General features: G+C 35.0%; 1 protein-coding gene across 2 annotated transcripts in view; it reads right to left on the bottom strand.

Annotated features, from left to right (window-relative positions):
• The window catches only part of LOC125657801 (uncharacterized), a 57956-nt gene that overhangs the window by 13709 nt on the left and 26016 nt on the right, over positions 1–18231 (bottom strand). For both annotated transcript variants that reach the window (XM_056148844.1, XM_056148843.1), the window contains exons 6-12: positions 16158–16341; positions 14013–14137; positions 12873–13056; positions 8813–8937; positions 7180–7248; positions 6953–7096; positions 5050–5534 (exon numbers count right to left, since the gene is read on the bottom strand). In XM_056148844.1, the coding sequence (XP_056004819.1) occupies positions 5050–5534; positions 6953–7096; positions 7180–7248; positions 8813–8937; positions 12873–13056; positions 14013–14137; positions 16158–16341 (1316 nt within the window). The remainder of the gene's footprint in view (positions 1–5049; positions 5535–6952; positions 7097–7179; positions 7249–8812; positions 8938–12872; positions 13057–14012; positions 14138–16157; positions 16342–18231) is intronic.

The following is an 18231-nucleotide window of genomic DNA, read 5'->3' as shown; positions in this document are numbered from 1 at the left end:
CCCTACGAATAATGACACTGTCACAGGCTTTCCAAACTTCTGCAGAAAAACGCAAGTTACTATACGGATGTGATTCGGTTTTCTAAAATAGCAGATAGGGTGGTCACGTAGGGTTTATTTATTCCAGAATTAGTAGAAATAAATTCTTCTACACTTTGTGTAACGTTTAGACTGATTAAAAATTGACACTACTGGCCTTGACATTTGACTATAATTTTGAGCGGAGCGTCATCGACGTAGTGATGATGATGCCGACTCGTCTGTGGAAACACTTCTGCTTATTGTTGTCATATTTGAGAGGGAATCCAGCCAGGAAAGACAGATACACCAGAAACTTCTTTACATATCGATAAGGTGTCCAGAAAATGCGAGAACATTCGAACAACCAGGTTAGTGACTCGAATTTTCTCAGAGATCTCGTATCTTTGAAACGTCCGTCAGCTGTCCGTAGTGACAGAGAATGATACATGTTAATAAAGTTTAAGTGTACGTACATCTTCAGTGAAATACTACAGGCACAGATTAAAGATTGACTATCGAATATGTTTTTAAAAGCCTAATTTCGTTTTTAAAGCAATCTTGAAATTGTTTCTAAAATCAAAGTGCTTGAAGAATCGCTAATATCAATCACTAGATCTATATCGCATTACTTTGGTTATAGGTAATTAAAATGTATATCAATAAATCTGTTGATTTGTGGTTTGTTGAGTAATCATCCAAGATGGACCGAGTGAAATATTATTCCAGATTTAGTCAGTACTGTGTAAGTCTATCCTGGTGTTTTTATTAACGTTAATGTTATTGTTCCTATTCATCTACAGCGAAGATAGTAGTGACAGTTAAGGACATGCGGGACGATGTGGCCAAAAATACCTAGTCGATGAATTTTTTTTTCTTATTTTCATGAAGCACCATCAGGATGTCCTGTGCAATGTGTATAAATTTCATGGCCACTTTCTAGGTATATAAGGGAGATAATAAGCTTTGAATTACCCCCCTTTTCGAAAATTGTGAATTTTACAAAATCATTCCGGTTTTCAATTAAAAAAAAAAAAAATGATGGAATTTTTATCTAATAGTATATCTTTTACAATAATCTTTAGAATATATGCAAAATATAAAACATATAATAAAAACATGCTTAAACATAACCACATAATAAGAAATTGGGAAAATTTATGGATTTGGGGGTGGAAATTAGTACTTAAAAACAGGGTAGTCCAGATACTAAATGAAGCACTCCTCAAAAACCTGTCAATGATTTTTTTTGCAAACACTGCAATTAAATGTTATTCAAATACCTAACTTCCTGTAGAAATATGACGGGGTGAAGCTAATCTTGATTTTGAGGTAGGCATATCATAATTGAACTTGATTTCTTAGGAAGGAAACTTAAGATAACTCAAATTATTATTCTAATCATTTGTTTGGTAAATACCTTACAATTGCAATCATAAATTTAAATTAATATTATTGACTTGAATATATTGAAAACAAACTGAAAAGCTCTGCCAACATCATTCATACAGAAATTGAGTAGAATAAATTGAATTACATGTGAATTGATAATACATGTACTTGTATTTTGAATCCAGCGATATTTAAAGAAACCCAACAAATTTCACCCCCAAAAAATCACCAGAAATAATGGTATCGGAATTTCAAAAAATGTTGTCCATCTTGTAAAAGCACCGTTAAATAATAGCACGTACATATTCATGAGACTGTACAATATATCATACATTATTTCACCTATTGCAACTAGAATGAGGTCCTCTGTACCCCATGTTTATCGTAAAAGGCGACTAAAAGGGACGATCCTTCGGCTGAGACCATAAAAACAGCAGGAGTGGCACGATAAAATTGCCTCCCTACTCAAAGGCCTTAAGTGCCTAGCATATACCTAAATTTTGCAGCCCTTCACCGGTAATAATGACGTCTCCATATGAGTGAAAGATTCTTTAACAGATACAAAAAAACCAAAATCAATATGGATTTACGTAGCTTGTGTTACGCGTATCGGATTGTTGGCAAAAACACGTAAATTGGTAAGTTTTACTGAATAATTTACGATATATATATATATATATATATATATATATATATATAGTTTGTAAATAAAGAATTCGGTATTTGATACAGTAAATACATCCAATGATAAAAGTCAAGAAACACAAAACTCGAATAACATTTCACTGTTAGTGCTTTCGCCTTTAATGCCTCTTCAGACAGTTATAAACAGTTATAACTGTCTGAAGAGGAATTAAAGCCGAAAGCGCTAACAGTGAAATGTTATTCGAGTTTTGTGTTTCTTGACTTTTATTATTGGATATATATATATATATATATATATATATATATATACATACGCCTTTGGGTTCTATGACGTCATAATCCGATGTCAACACGGTCTTATCACGATGCAGACACGGAAAACGCCGGTTTCTCTGCGGATAAGCACGGTAACTACCCTTATGTCCCGGGGAAAAATCCCGGTTGGTGCCGGCATGATCACGGAGCGTACGGAAGATCACGGTTACTGCCGGTCCATACACAGTTTTTCACGCAGATACACGGTCTTTCATTCCTGCGTTTATCGTGTATGTCCGTGTAGTTACCCGAACAAACCGTGTACAGACCGTAGACATCCGTGTTTTTCAGAAGAAAAGTTTCGTGCACGGATGACCCCGGACTTTACACGGTTACTTCGGTGGCCATACGGAGTTTTCGGTTAATACACGGACCTCTCGGTTGATACATGGTGGTACACGGTACCTACACGGATCAATACGGAGGATTTTCTTCCGGGACGATCCGGGGTAAAAATTAACAAGAGCCCCACAGGCCTTATCGGTCACCTGAATACTAGTGAAAAAGTATCACTACTTCCATGGGCTATGTAATCTAGTAAAAAAAATCCTGTTAGAGTATCTAAGCTAAATTATAATGTTCAGTAACAGTATAAAACAAGATGTGTTCTTAAAACTTCACTGTCCTCAAAAGTGCATAGACTGATGAAAGGCTTTAAATAAGAGGTGTATTAACATTAAAACATCAAAATATATGACTAATTTGGACTCATCCTAAAGTCATAACACTAAACCCTGGGTTATGAAATTCGATATTTTTTGTACATCCTTTTCTGCTATTTCTAATTATGCACTTATATTTTATACAGTATCAGTAAACTTACAAATAAATACTATATATACTAAGTTTGGCCCTACCCTGGGGTCAAAACCTTTACTCTGAGGGAAATCAAATTTACAATTTTGGTAAAAGACTACCTGCTCTATCCATTTAGTTTCAATTTAGTGTCAAAAACACTAAAGAGCATGTAATTTAAGTGTTTTACACATAAACACTATATAACAAGTTTGGCCCCGCCCTGGGGTTAGAACCCCTACCTCGGGGATCATGAAATTTACAATTTTGGTAGAGGCCTTCCTGCTCTACATCACTATGCATTTAGTTTTTCTTATATGTGTGTGGTCATTGAGAAGAAGATTTTTGAAAATGTGTCATTTTGGGCAGTTGCCCCATAGGTCCCAGGGGTGCAGGAATCCTGAAATTTATGATTTATGTTCCCTTTGTTCCAAATATGTTTCATACTAAATTTGAAAAGAATTGGAATGATAGTTATCAAGAAGTTAAAAATGTTTATTGTTCACACATTTCATAACTGACCAATTTGACCCCATCCTGATACCAAAACCCTTACCCCTGGGATCATCAAATTTACAATTTACAATTTATGGCCAGGTAAAAGACTACCTGTTCTTTCTAAATATCTATTTACTTTCAATTTAGTATCGATAGCACTAAAGAAGATGTTATTTAAGTGTTTTCCACATAAACACTATATAACAAGTTTGGCCCCACCCTGGGGTCAGAACCCCTACCCTGGGGGTCATGAAATTTACAATTTTGGTAGAAGCCTCACTGCTCTACATCACTATGCATTTAGTTTTTCTCACATGTGTGTAGTTCTTGAGAAGAAGATTTTTGAAAATGGGTCAATTTTGGGCAGTTTTTGCCCCGCCCCTAGGGCCCCAGGGGTGCTGAAGTCCTGAACTTTACAATTTATGTCCCCCTTGTCCCAATGATACTTCATACCAAATTTGAATTGGACTGATAGTTATTAAGAAGAAGTTAAAAATGTTCAATTGTTAACGCACGACGGACGACAGACGACGACGGACGAAAACCAATTGCAATAGGTCACCTGAGTTTACTCAGGTGACCTAAAAATGTTTAATTCTTTTTTCTGGGTTTGGCTTAGCCAAGGCGGATTGTCCCGGACGACGCCGAATGCAAACACGGTTTGTACACGGTGATGACGGATTGTCACGTACAATCTGGGATAATCCGGCGTCTCATCCGTGAATGTGTGAAAGTTGCTTTAGACATTTTGGTGATCAAAGAAAGGTTGTTGGTTGTATATTGTAAAAGGTGAAGATAACGAACAGTGATCAATCTCAAAACTCCTATAAGCAATACAAAGTAGATAGTTGGGCAAACAGGGACCCCTGGATATACCAAACGTGGGATCCGGTTTAATGTCCCACTAGAAATTTTATCACTCATATGAAGACGTCTAAAAGAAAGGTATTGTCATAAGAAATACATCGAAATATGAAATTCTTATCACTTATCACTAATCATTAAGAAAGGTATGGTCAAGGTTAAAGTTCAACAAAATTAGGCCAAACTCATTCGTAAAGGTTACAAGGTCAAACATGTTTGGTACCAATTCAAAGGTCTTGTCACAAGGAATGTACATGTGAAATATGAAAGCCTTGATACATGTACTTAACTTTCAAAAGCTACAGTCAAGGTTAAAGTTTTTGTGGACAGACAGACAGATGAACATCAAACCAAAAAACATATGCCTCCGAATCTCTGATTACGGGAACATAGAAATATTTTCCCTTCCTACCTACCCAAATTTTAAATACTAGGTAGGGAGAGGGCAAACAATTTCTAAAGATGACCTTGTTTTATGCCTTGCCCTTCTTCCCCATTTGGAACATACATATGTCAACTCACCTGATTATTCTTGGTTCTTTGTATTCTTTCTTTTGCACAGCTTTTTTAAAGAAAATATCTATCTCATCATTTATAAACGTAATGTGGTGCATTACTTCCTTTTTTCGAGACTTGGTATTATGATTGTTCTGATTCTTGGTTTCAGTAAGATCATCAAGATCTATACTAAACCTTTTCAACTGCTCTTTTGTAATACGTTTAAACGTATCCATAGTCTCCTTTAAATTTGCTCCACTTATCTTTTCAGTGGCTTTTGATTTTACCATTTTAAAGAAATCCTTCATTTCCGTAGGTTTCTCGTTATACGAAACATTCAATTTTTCAAGAGATTCTTTTGTAAACGTAGAAGCAGATGATTTTTTCTCAGGTGTGGTCCGCGGGTGTTCACCTTTGTTTCCCAAGGCAGGATATGCGCTAAATGAGGATCGTTGAATTTGTTTTGACCCTCCTCCCGGTGACTCTTTTCGTACTGACAGACGTTCTTGCTAAAAAAAGATTAATGATTGAAAAGAAGGGTGTTTATCGCTCTTTAACGATCACTTTCGGCGTCAATCGCGTCGTCATTTTTGTTTTGTAATTTTCTACTTGAAATGTCGAATGTTAAATATAGCTTTTAAAGACGCACAAATTGAATTTGTGAAGCAGGCTAAACTATTAGGTGTTTATATAGATAATACTTCATCATGGAGTCTATTGCAAAGAAAATTGTAAGAAAACTTGCTGTACTTAAGAGAGTGAGTTATTTTAGGCCACCAAATGCACATATCAAGGTATTCAATAGTATTGTTTTTCTACATTTTACTTACTGCTGTACTGTCTGGTGTAACGTACAAAATCAACTATATTTAGAAAAAAAAATTCAAGCTACAAAAGAGGGCAGCAAGAATACTTTTAAATATTCGAGATATCAGGACCTCTTCTGGCTTTTTATTTTCTTGTTTGAACTGGATGCCAATTCAGGATTATTTTATGTTTAGAAAGTTTGTCTTTCTGTTCAAAGTTTTAAATAATCAAATGCCAAATTACTTAAGCGTGTTTAAATATACAAGAGATGTGAGTTGCCGCCAAACCAGGTCGAATGATTATATGTCTAATTTATTATATTTACCAAGAGCTAAAACTGAAAATTTTAAACGTTCATACAGCTACTCTTCTGCATTCCTTTGGAACAAACTGTCTCAAAATGTTCGAAGCTCTGGTTCGGTTCGCATTTTTAAAGCTATGTATTTGATGAAATATTTTCATAGAAGTAGCACTTAAACGTCGTGCTTTCCTCTTTTTGTTCAGGTGTGCCAAATGTAGTTGTGATATGGCACTGTGTGTGCGTGTGTCTTATGCTATTTCTTCTTCTTTCCTTTTATGTCATGTATTCATATTTAGGTAATAATTTTATCACTAATTAGGTGTGTCTTATGCTATATTTTTCCCCTTTTCCTTTTATATTGTATTCATGTTTAGATACTAATTTTAGATGTTAATTTTATGTTTGTGTATATATTTTAATGCAGGACCACAATGGAAACTAGCTATATGTTAATTTGTGTTATCCTGGATAAATAAAGGTTATTATTATTATTATTATGAAGCAGAAGTGGACGTCTGTATAGTGTCTCTTATTTCGAGTCCACATCGAACTGACATATTATTGCTAATAGATAAAACGTCGACGATGTATCTAAATGTCGAATTGAAGGCCACAGCAAAAGATATTTGTTCTTCTCACGTAAAAGTTTTTGAATAAATTCTGCTTCATAAGAATATGATTTACATTAATTCTGTTTCAATTGTCTTTCCCAACAATATTTCTTCGGGATCGTCACTAATCTGCAGGATACTGTACATTAATCGATCGCAAATGAGGCAAGTGTTTTTATTCACATCGCGCTAGTTCGTAAAACCTCACCATAGCTGCTTCTTTGGACATGTCACTTTGATCACCCCCATTTGTGCAATGTTCGCCACGAACTCCACCTTGGTTTCCACCTTGATCTCCGTCATAGTTCGGGTGACTTGTTAAAGATCCGTCTCGTTTAGGGCCTTTTTTATCCTAGAATAAATCGTCACGAAGTCATAAAAAGATATCATTAGTGTAATAGTATTTTTTTCCCTTTTAAGAATTTGTAGACATACCTCACTTGCTTTGGGAACTGGTTGGTCACCGACGCATGTTTGTGGTAGACCCTTTGAGGTTTCTGTCGACTGAAACGTAACATACAATACAACAGTGAAAGGAATATCCTACTTTCATATTTGTAGATACGTATTATTGTTCCCAAGTCGCGTATTCATTTCTATTGTTAGATGGGGAGAAACCATAAGACCATCATAAATCATTAATTGTTCATATATTAATTTCTTTGGTTGAGTGGGATGAGGAAAATATACCGCATTACTATCCATAACGATTTATGAATCATAGAATAGAAGGAAGATGATTTCGTGGGAGAAGTAATATTGAGGAATCGTGGGTGTACGTAAAACCGGTGGTGATCAATAATAGTCTTTATTTCATCTAGGTACATCGTTTTCAAAGTAAAATTCTAAATTTTGTACAAGAACCTTTAAATTTAAGACAACTTTAAAGCATGTACCATCGTTTTTCAAAGTGGAGAAATTGATTTAACAATTTTCTGAAAATCATAGGCCTACTTATTAAAAAGTCACTAGCGGTAGGCCTAAATTTGCCATAACTAAAAAATTCGAAAGGAGGGCTGTCACTAGCACCTACATGGGTTCAATTCATTATTTCAAGCTTTCAAATGTTAACATAAGCTCCATTGTCTTCTATTCAAAGACTATAGATCTAAATATAATTGGGAAGTGGGGTGCTATCAACCAATATTTTTAACATTGGATATGAAAAAGACTGACTTTGCATTAAAAGAATATGAAAACTGTAAGCTGTCCAAAAAGGGTGGGGATCAAATGAAATTTGAAAAATATGCAGATCTTACGAATGTGATTCCTTTACAATGTAGAGACAATTTATGCTTTTACCTCGAGAGGAAGGTCAGTGAGTATTATGCCATTCTGTTGGAAAAGGAAGATCCCCTAAGGTTCAGAAAGACCATGGAACGCATCGAGAAGAAAGTTGGGTGTGTTAAGACACCTGAAAACTGTTCAAGTAAAGTTCCAAAGCTTGAAACAAATGTTTGAGGAAAGCATTGAAGAATGGGCAGATAAGGTATTGTAGTTGGCAACCTGTGCTTTTCAAAATCTACATGAGAATGATGATCTCCCAGGTAATTTACATAATTTGTGATGAACGTCTTGACAGGGATTTGGGCAATGTTCTATTAATGTTGACTAACGTCGTTGACGTCATTGACAGAATATAATCAGGTACAACAGTACATATGTCATGTCAGAGTGGAATATCATGCAGCCAAAGATGACTTGCATGTCATATGTTCATACTGTGTAGGGACAACGCATTCTGTCATACATATGCATAAATTGTATTCAGACACAAAAACCTAATACATGTATACAAACATTATCCTCTGACCACACATTGGGAATACTACAAGAATCACACTGCGATTCAACACATTTATACAAATGTGGTCAAAAGCTCTGATTTTCTACAATGCAAAGCCACTACCATGTCCCAGTTCCATTCATGTACATGTATATGCACGGAATCATATCCAGTACAATAGTGTGATATACAAAATAGCATTGCTGGTAAGATAGAGAGGACTGACCACGGGCATGAAGGTAAGAGGACATATTTTGATATTCAGAGAGGTCTTTCTTTTACCTTCAATTGTGATTCACGTGACGTAGCTACAAATATAGCCGTCTCATTGGATGACAACCCTGTAGGCTGAACAAGAATGGTTGAGTTTCTTTCGCAGACAGACTCGTGTGATTTCTGAGGTGCGCCTAAAATAAAGGAATTAGTCCAACAATGCATGTCAAATATTCAATGATAAAAAAATCCTGTCAGCTCAGTGAAGAAACTTGCATGCCCTTTGAGTAGAAATCATCTATGATCGCTAATAAAATCGAAAATTAGGACCCCATTATAGGTCATATTCTGATATATTACTTTATTGATGTTAGAACCAAATGTACAGCATGTATATATTACTGTAATACTCAACCAAGATATTTAATCAACCTTTCAAATATATCAGCAACATTCAAAAAATCAATTTCATTATGAAAATACATGTATAGTGTACATAATTGAAAGAACTGAGATACTGCACACCAACATGCTTCATGAAAGGGTAAATATAAGGCACAGTGATCAATCTCATGAAGCGTTTTAGCAGTTCATACCCTGATGCATTTTTAAAAATGAAAAAAACAAACATGTATTTGCATTATACTTTAATATCTAGTGGTATGTCGAACTGTTGAAATAGATGTACGATATTGATGAAGAGTTCACAACTGCATGTAATTCATCAGGAAATGGCAAGCATCTCAATTTGTAAAGATATCAAAAGCAAACACATTGGAAATAAAAATACATAAATGTAAACAATGTTTGTATTACATCTATGGGGACAATCTGGCACTGTTCTTCCTGTTTGAATTACAACAGCAATAGCTAAAACATTGGTCAAATACCCCATGCGTTATCTCATTCTGAATCACATCTATGTCAACGTACTAACTATTAAAAATATAGAGACATTGCACATTAAACTTGGTAAAAGTTACCTTTGATCTAAAGGTATGCTTATGATGTAATCCGAGAAGCTATATCTGAATATGTACATCTTAGACGTTGTCAATATTTACAACATGTGTTAACAAATTGTGTCACGAGTAGTCGGAAAGAAAACGATCACGTCAGAAAGTTTAGAAATCGAGTTCATCAACAGTAGATATAGAAGTAAGGACCTATCAGACTAAATTCATTATGATAAATTATGCGTAAAGCACTAAAATAGGTAGTTAGATATGCACGGATCCTAGACATTTTCGAAATATTGCACGTAATATGGTATTTCTGACAAAAATCAGTAAAACACGGACTGTATTTTGAAACTATTCTTATTGATCACATGTAGATACCACCAATTACATATATGTAAATTATTACACCACGCTTTCCTACACCGTATGTAACATCACCAATGTAAGTAAATTTTATATGAGTTTGTTATGTCATTCTGAATATGTACAACAACATATGTAAACAAATTTTCTGTTTGGTGAAGGAAAATAAATCTTGATATACATGTATTTTCGAAACAATGATGAAATTCGATGTTGATTTGAATACCTCTTTTAGTATTGATTCATCATCAGAAGTTAACAATTTTCTAGAAGTGATATATATAATGAAATCGTAAATATTGTGCAAGTGGTAATTTTAACGAGATGCAAAATTAGAATTTTTACAAGAGGCCCATGGGCCTAGAATCGCTCTTCTGATACATTGTAGAAAAGGCAAAAATTCTCACTAACCAAGATTCATCAATTAACAAAGTTTGATGATGTTAAGTCAAATAGTACCTGAAAATTGAAATGTAACTGTCCAAAAGTAGGTCACGGTGACCTACTTTTGGTCGACACACTGAAGTCTCAAGATGCATCAACTGACAAGTCAAATAGTATTCAAATATAGCCGTGAAATTGCAAAAGAAGGCCACAGTGACCTACTTTTTGGTCGACACACTCCAAAGACTCAAGATGCATCAACTGACAAAGTTTGATAATTGAAATCAAATAGTATCTGTAATATTCAGATATAAACGACAAATTCCAAAAGTAGGTCACAGTGACCTACTTTTTGGTCGACACACTCTGAAGACTCAAGACCCATCAACTGACAAAGTTTGATGATTGTAAGTCATATAGTATCTGAAATATTCAAATATAGCCGTCAAAATCCAAAAATAGGTCACGGTGACCTACTATTTAGTCAACACACTCTGAAGACTCAACATGCATCAAATGACAAAGTTTGATAATTGTAAGTCAAATAGTATCTGAAATATTAAAATATAGCCGTCAAATTCCAAAAATAGGTCACAGTGACCAACTTTTTGATCAACAAACTATGAAGACTCAAGATGCATCAACCGAAAGAGTTTGATGATCCTAGCTTTCACAGTGTCCAAAATATGCATCTAAAATTGAAAATGTGAAATTTGAATGTCTGCAAAATTAAAAAAGTAGGTCACTGTGACCTACTTTTTTTATAAATATGTTTCGAGGCCTCTATACGCAACTTACAAGGATTGATGATTCTAAACCTCTCGGTATCTAAAATAACAGCCTAAAATATATTCATAAATGATCAGCCATAAAATTCAAAAAGTACGTCATGGTGACATACTTTTCTCATGACGCACTTCAAGGTCCCATGATCCATCAACTGACAACTTTTGATGATCATAGGCTCAAAAGTGTCCAAGATATGCATCAAAATCCATTTAATAATAATTACCTGCAAAATTCAAAAAGTAGGTCACCATGACCTACTTTCGAGACAACATGATATTAGGTCCTTAAGATGCATCAACTGACAAAATTTGATGATCCTAGTCCTTATACTAAGCAAAATATCAAAGTTTTAACAAAACAAAATTTAAGGTCAACTTTGAAGTCACCTTGAGACCACACCCTTTGCCCCAGGATGATGCCTTGAACAATTTTTAATCTACAACCTATCCTCATCCTTATGCATAAGTTGGTGATAATTTGCCCAGTGGTTCTTGAGAAGATTTTTTAGCAACCACTACTTTTATTTGCATTTTCCTAATTATCTCCCCTTGTTAAAGTTTTAGTTTTAGTACAAATGAAAGCCCATGGGCCAAGGATACCCTGTGGCAAATTTGACAAAAATTGGCTAAGGGGTTCTTGAGATATAGCCCTTTTTACAAAAAGTTGACGCACACCGCACACTGCACGCCAGACATATATGGCCATATGATTAGCTCTTTGAGCCTTCGGCTCAGAAGAGCTAAAATGGGGTATTTTTAGCATGATATTCTAGCAAATCTCTTAATTCCGAAGTTGAAAAATATCTGACACGCAACGTAAGGAGTCTAAAATTTTCGAAATGAAGCATATTAGGATGACGGGAATTAAAGTGGAAGCATAAATCATACAATTATTGGAAGACAGGTACTGGTATCCCGAGAAAATAATCCTTAACTTTCACTTTTATTACTTTTGTATCAATGAAGTCTCAGCATGTGCCATAAAGTGCCGGTATTCACTATACAATAAAAAAAAATACCAAAGAAAAGGCACTGTCGTACAACAAATAATACCCTTAAACTAGAAGTCGAAACCAGAACCGATTTATGCAGATGTGTTAGTAGTTTAGGGCTTATGTGTCACATCTGGTGTGTCCAGGGGTCCGTGTTTGCCCCACTATCTATTTTGTATTGCTTGTGGGAGTTATCAGATTGATCCCTATTCGTTATCTTCACCTTTCATTTGGATAAATAATTCTCTGATCATTCATTTGATTTTCATGGTGAGTTTTAATCAGATGAGGTCATGTTCTAAACATTTTTTTTTTGCGAAATCAAAATTATCCAGCGTTCTTCAGGAATTTAATCAATTTGGAATGACAAAAAGAAGTCCTATTTTAATCATATCAATACTAATATGTAAAGCATTGTTAGCCATACGATTTTAAGAGTAATTGTCGTGGCAGGGCTGCCAAGAAAGATAACTTTAATTTCCCATAATGGAACGAAATAATTGTTAGAATTATCCAGTTTTAGTAAAGATGACAGCAAACTCACCCAAAATACTAAAATTGGATCATTGTTAAAACATTCTTCAATGATAGTGTACAAATAAAGTACTACATTGGAGTTTTCAGTAGTTGAACATCTTACCTGATGGCGTTGATTGAATGCCGAATCCTGGGGCTGATGTACGGACCAGGCTAGGTACAGAGGTAGTAGTGGTGACAACAGTACTAAGATGAACTTGTGCACTCCCTTGCTGTTTGATAGCCAATTTATGGGGCTGTAATGTCATACTCTGCTGAGGGAGAACAGGGCATGGAGAACTTGAACGCTATAAGAAAAAGGATTCAAAATTCAACTGTGATTATTATCTGAAGTTTTTATTTCATTTAAAAGAACGTCGTGACATGATTATTAAAGTTTTGTGGAGATCTTGATGAATTCTACAATCTACACTTGTTTCAATCCCATGGAAATTGTCCAAAAAAAAAGCCAACTAAAAATGTCCCTTTGAGGGCCAACTACAATAAGTTTTCAGCATACAATGTGCGGAGATTAATATGAAAGTTCTACCTAGAATAGTTACGGATATACAAAATACGCTATATTTTCTTAGAAGTAGGTCAAACTCCGAGTTCAAGGTTACAAGGTGAAAGGACATGATATGAAATGAAAGGTCTTACCCTTAATAATTTACACACAAACTATAAAATATCTACTTTAAATAGTTCAGGGTAGATTGAATAGGTCGGATTTTCATTAAAAGTAGGTCAAACATTGAGGTGAGGGTCAAAGGATCTTGTATGCACCATTTATATCCGTTACAATGATAAATATCACTTATTTTCATTGTTACATATATAGATTAAATATGTCTTATTTATTATGTTCCCCAAACAAAGTTTGCACGTGCACGTGCAACGCTTTCTTTCATTTCTTGGTACTGAAATGACCATATTGAACGTACTACATGTAATTAAAGGCTAAAATAAAATGATTTTTTGCTATAGATTCACAAGGACATCACATTTTATTTGGGCGAGGTTTGGGGAACATATGTAACGGTCCCCGTTACAATTAGAACTAGTTTTTCATTGGCATAATTTCCTGTGTAAAGTTTTACCAATAGATAAGATATATACATATATTGTCCTCGACAATTTATAACAATAATTTCGCAAGCAGGTAAAGCTATTTCATAACAAAATACCACTGCTCGTAAGAGCGGTAGTACTGACCACAGACAGGAAGGTTACAGGACATATTTTAAGATTCACAGAGGTATACCTTTGATTGTGATTTCTGTGACGTAGATGCTGAAGAAATGGTAGGATTGGATGACAACTCTGTAGGCTGTCCAATAATGGCCGAGTTTCTTTCGCCCACAGACTTAGGAAGTTGTTGAGATACACCTAGAATGAAGAAAGTAGTTCAACGGTATGATCAATGTCAAAATTTTAAAAGTAGGTCAAACTCCAAGGTCAAGGTCACAGGGTGGTACCCACGGAAAGGTCTTGTCACATGGAATACTCATGTGAAATATTAAAGCTCTAGCAATTACTGTTCAAAAGTAATTGGGAAGGTTAAAGTTTCAGACAGAATTACAGAATGATAGACAGGACAAAACAATATTAATTAATTATTAAGGATTATATCTCCCCCATGCATAGCTCTGACCCTTGGACGAATTTGGCTCCAGTTTTTGGCACTTTAGTTTTTCTTTTAGCTCTTCCAAGTTTATTGTCATTTCGAATTTCCAAAATATCGGCTTGAGCATCACCGAAGAGACATTATTTCTCGAAATGCGCATCTGGTGCATCAAAATTGGTACCTGTATACGTTTTACATTACTCACATCTGATGCATAAATTTGTTATGTCATTCTCCTATAAGCAACACAAAATAGATAGTTGGACAAACACAGACCCCTGGACACACCAGAGGTGGGATCAGGTGCCTAGTAGGAGTAAGCATCCCCTGTTGACCGGTCACACCCGCCGTGAGCCCTATATCCTGATCAGGTAAACGGAGTTATCCGCAGTCAAAATCAGTATGCCAAGAAGAGCTTAACAATCGGTATGAAACACGTCAGACAGCATTTGACCCAATGCGAGGTTGTACTGACGAAGTAGATCGTTATAACGTTGTCAAAGTATTAACTATTAAAACATAGTATAATAAACTTGGTAAAACTTACCTCTGAACTGTAGGTATGATTATGATATAATCCAATAAGCTATGTCTGAATATGTACATCTTGTTCGTTGTCAATATTTACAACATGTGTTAACAAATCATGTCACGAGTGGTCAGAAAGAAAACGATCGCGTCAGAAAGTTTTGAAATCGAGTTTATCTACTGAAAATATAGAAGCAAGGGATTATCACACACAGCTCAGTATAGCAGATAGTGTTTCAAACACTGAAGGGTAGCAAAATATGCCAACATTCTAGAAGTTTTGAAAAATTACAGGTAGTATGCTAATAAGACAGTTAGATGGTCGTCACTAGGCTCATTTCTGACAGAGAAATAGTACAAAAACAGGATGTATTTCAAAACTATTTTTATTGATCACGTTTACTACTTCATCCAATAGATATCACCAATTACATATATATGAATTATTTCCCCTCTTATGCCGCAAGTGACGTCACAAATGTAACTTCATTCTGAATATTTACAACAAGATATGTAAATGAATTTTCTGTTTGGTGAGGAAAATTAAATTGATATATTTTCTTATCAATGATGAAATTTGATGTTGATGTGAATCACTCTTTTACAATCAAATATAAGCTGTGAATATAATCAGAATCTAAAACTTTTCTTTAAGTGGTAATATAGAATGGAAGTTATGCGTAAATACCGTGTAAGTGGTAATTATAACAAGATGGAAAATTTGCATTTTTTTTAAATCGGATACTTTAGCAAGATATTTTAGCAAACCTCTTCATTCCGAATTTGAAAAAACTTCTGATACATGCAACGTAAAGAGTTTAGACTTTTCGAAATGAAGTATATTAGGGTGACAGGAATTATGGTTAAATAATTGTCTAAATCTTCATTAGATTTTCAAGGTTAGGTTTAATCAAATGAGGACATGTTTTAATTTTGGCCACATTGAAATTATCATATGGTTCTTCTTCAGGAATGATATCTGATTAATTAAGATGATATAAAGAAATCTGACTTTAATCATACTAATGCTAGTATGTACAGAATTCTTTAATCATACGAATTTAAGAGCTGACTGCCGAGAAAAATAATTTGAATTTACAATAATGGCATGAAAGAATTGTCAGCATTATCCAGTTTTAGTGATGTCAGCAAACTCATCCAAACTACTAACATTGGATCCTCATTAAATAATTCTTAAACGATAGACTACAAATTAAATACTACATTGGGGTTTGCAGTAGTTGCACATCTTACCTGATGGTTTTGGGTGAATGGCTGGCGATGATGTTGATTTGCAGCCCAGGCTAGGTACAGAGGTAGCAGTGGTGACAACAGTACTAAGATGAACTTGTGAAATCCCCTGTTGTGTGATAGCCGAGGTAGGAGGCTGTATTGTTACACTCTGCTGAGGCCGGACCGAGTTTGTAGAACTTAAATGCTATTAGAAAAACATTCTAAAATTCAGAGATGATCATTTCATTATTCAATTTCATGGAAATTGTCAAAATCCCCCCCAAAACTAGAAATTCCCTTTGAAAGCCAACTACAATCAGTTTTCAGCATAATGAGAGAGATATGAAAGCCTGACCTAAACAAGAGGCCCAAGGGCACCATTGTTCACCCGAGTCACCTTGGTCCATATTTATAGATTTTCCTCATATTCGCATGTAAAACTGTGATTCCTATTGTGGCCCCAACCTACCCCCAGTTGCCACGATTTTTACAAATGTGAGTCTGTTCTATGTCAGGAAGCTTTCATATAAATGCAAAGTTCTTTGGCAAAGTGGTTATTGAGATGAAGATTTTTAAAAATGTTCCCTATATATTTGTATTTATAACTTTGATCCACTATTGTGGTCCCACCCTTCCACCGGGAGCATAATCTTAACAAACTTTAATCTGCACTATGCCAGGAACCTTTCATGTAAATTTAAACCTTTCTGGCCCCGTAATTTTTCACAAGATTTTTAACGATTTTCCATATGTATTTCTAAGTAAAATTTTGATCCCCTATTGTGGCCCCATCCTACCTCCGGGTGACATGATTTTACTTAACTTGAATCTGCACTATGCAAGGAAGCTTTCATGTAAATCTCAGCTCTTCTGGCCCAGGTTCTTAAGAAGATTTTTAAAGATTTCCCTTATACATGTATATTAGTAATTAAAAACTTTGATCCCCTATTGTGGTCCTATCCTACCCCCAGAGCCTTGATTTTTACAAACATGAATCTGCACTATCTCAAGAAGCTTTAATGTAAATTTATACTTTCCTGGCCCAGTGGTTCTTGAGAAGATTTTTAAATATTTTACTTATATATTCGCATGTATAACATTGATCCCCTATTGTGGCCCCTGGAATCATGATTTTAACAAACTTCAATCTGCTCTATGCCAGAAAGCTTTCATGTAATTTTCAGCTCTTCTAGCCCAGTGGTTCTTCAGAAGAAGATTTTTAAATGACCCCCACCCTATTTTTGCATTTTTGTGATTATCTCCACTTGAAGGGGACATGACCCTTCATTTTAACAAACTTGAAAGCCCTTCACAAAAGGATGCTTTTTGTCAATTTGAGTTGAAATTGGTCCAGTGGAGAAGAAGTCGAAAATGTAAAAAGTTTACAGACAGACAGACGACGGATAACAGGCTTTCAGCTTATGTGACCTAAAAGTTGCGGATGTACGTTATAAGTTATGATTTATTAAAAGTAGGTAAAATTCTGAGTTCAAGGTCACAAGGTGAAAGGTCATGATATGAAACACTAGATCTTGCCTTAACAAATTTACATACAAGATATGGAATATCTACCTGATATAGTTCAGGGCATTTTGAATGTTTATTAAAAGTAGGTCAAACATCCAGGTTCAGGTATGTACAGTTTACATCCGTATAAAAAGAAAAACATCAATTATTTTAAAGACATCAAACATCTTTTATTGATCTTTTGTTTGGCATCATTTGGTGTTTAAAGTTTACACAATAAATACCAAATATTAATACTAATATTCTATTTGAAAGGTGAAGATAACGAACAGTGATCAATCACATAACTTCTATAAGTAATACAAAACAGAGAGGTGGGCAAACACAGACCCCTGGACACACTGGCCGTTCTTTGCACATTCATTTTCACTACAGATAACTCCGTTTACATGATCAAGATATAGGGCCCACGGCGGGTGTGACCGGCTGACAGGGGATGATTACTTCTCCTAGACAACTGATCCCACCTCTGGTGTGTCCAGGGATCCATGTTTGCTCAACTATCTAGTTTGTATTGCCTATAGGAGTTATGAAATTGATCACTGTTCGTTATATTCATCTTTCATTC

Source organism: Ostrea edulis, chromosome 9, assembly GCF_947568905.1.
Source record: "Ostrea edulis chromosome 9, xbOstEdul1.1, whole genome shotgun sequence".
Classification (NCBI taxonomy): Eukaryota; Metazoa; Mollusca; class Bivalvia; order Ostreida; family Ostreidae; genus Ostrea; species Ostrea edulis.
This window is presented reverse-complemented; position numbering and strand designations above follow the sequence as displayed.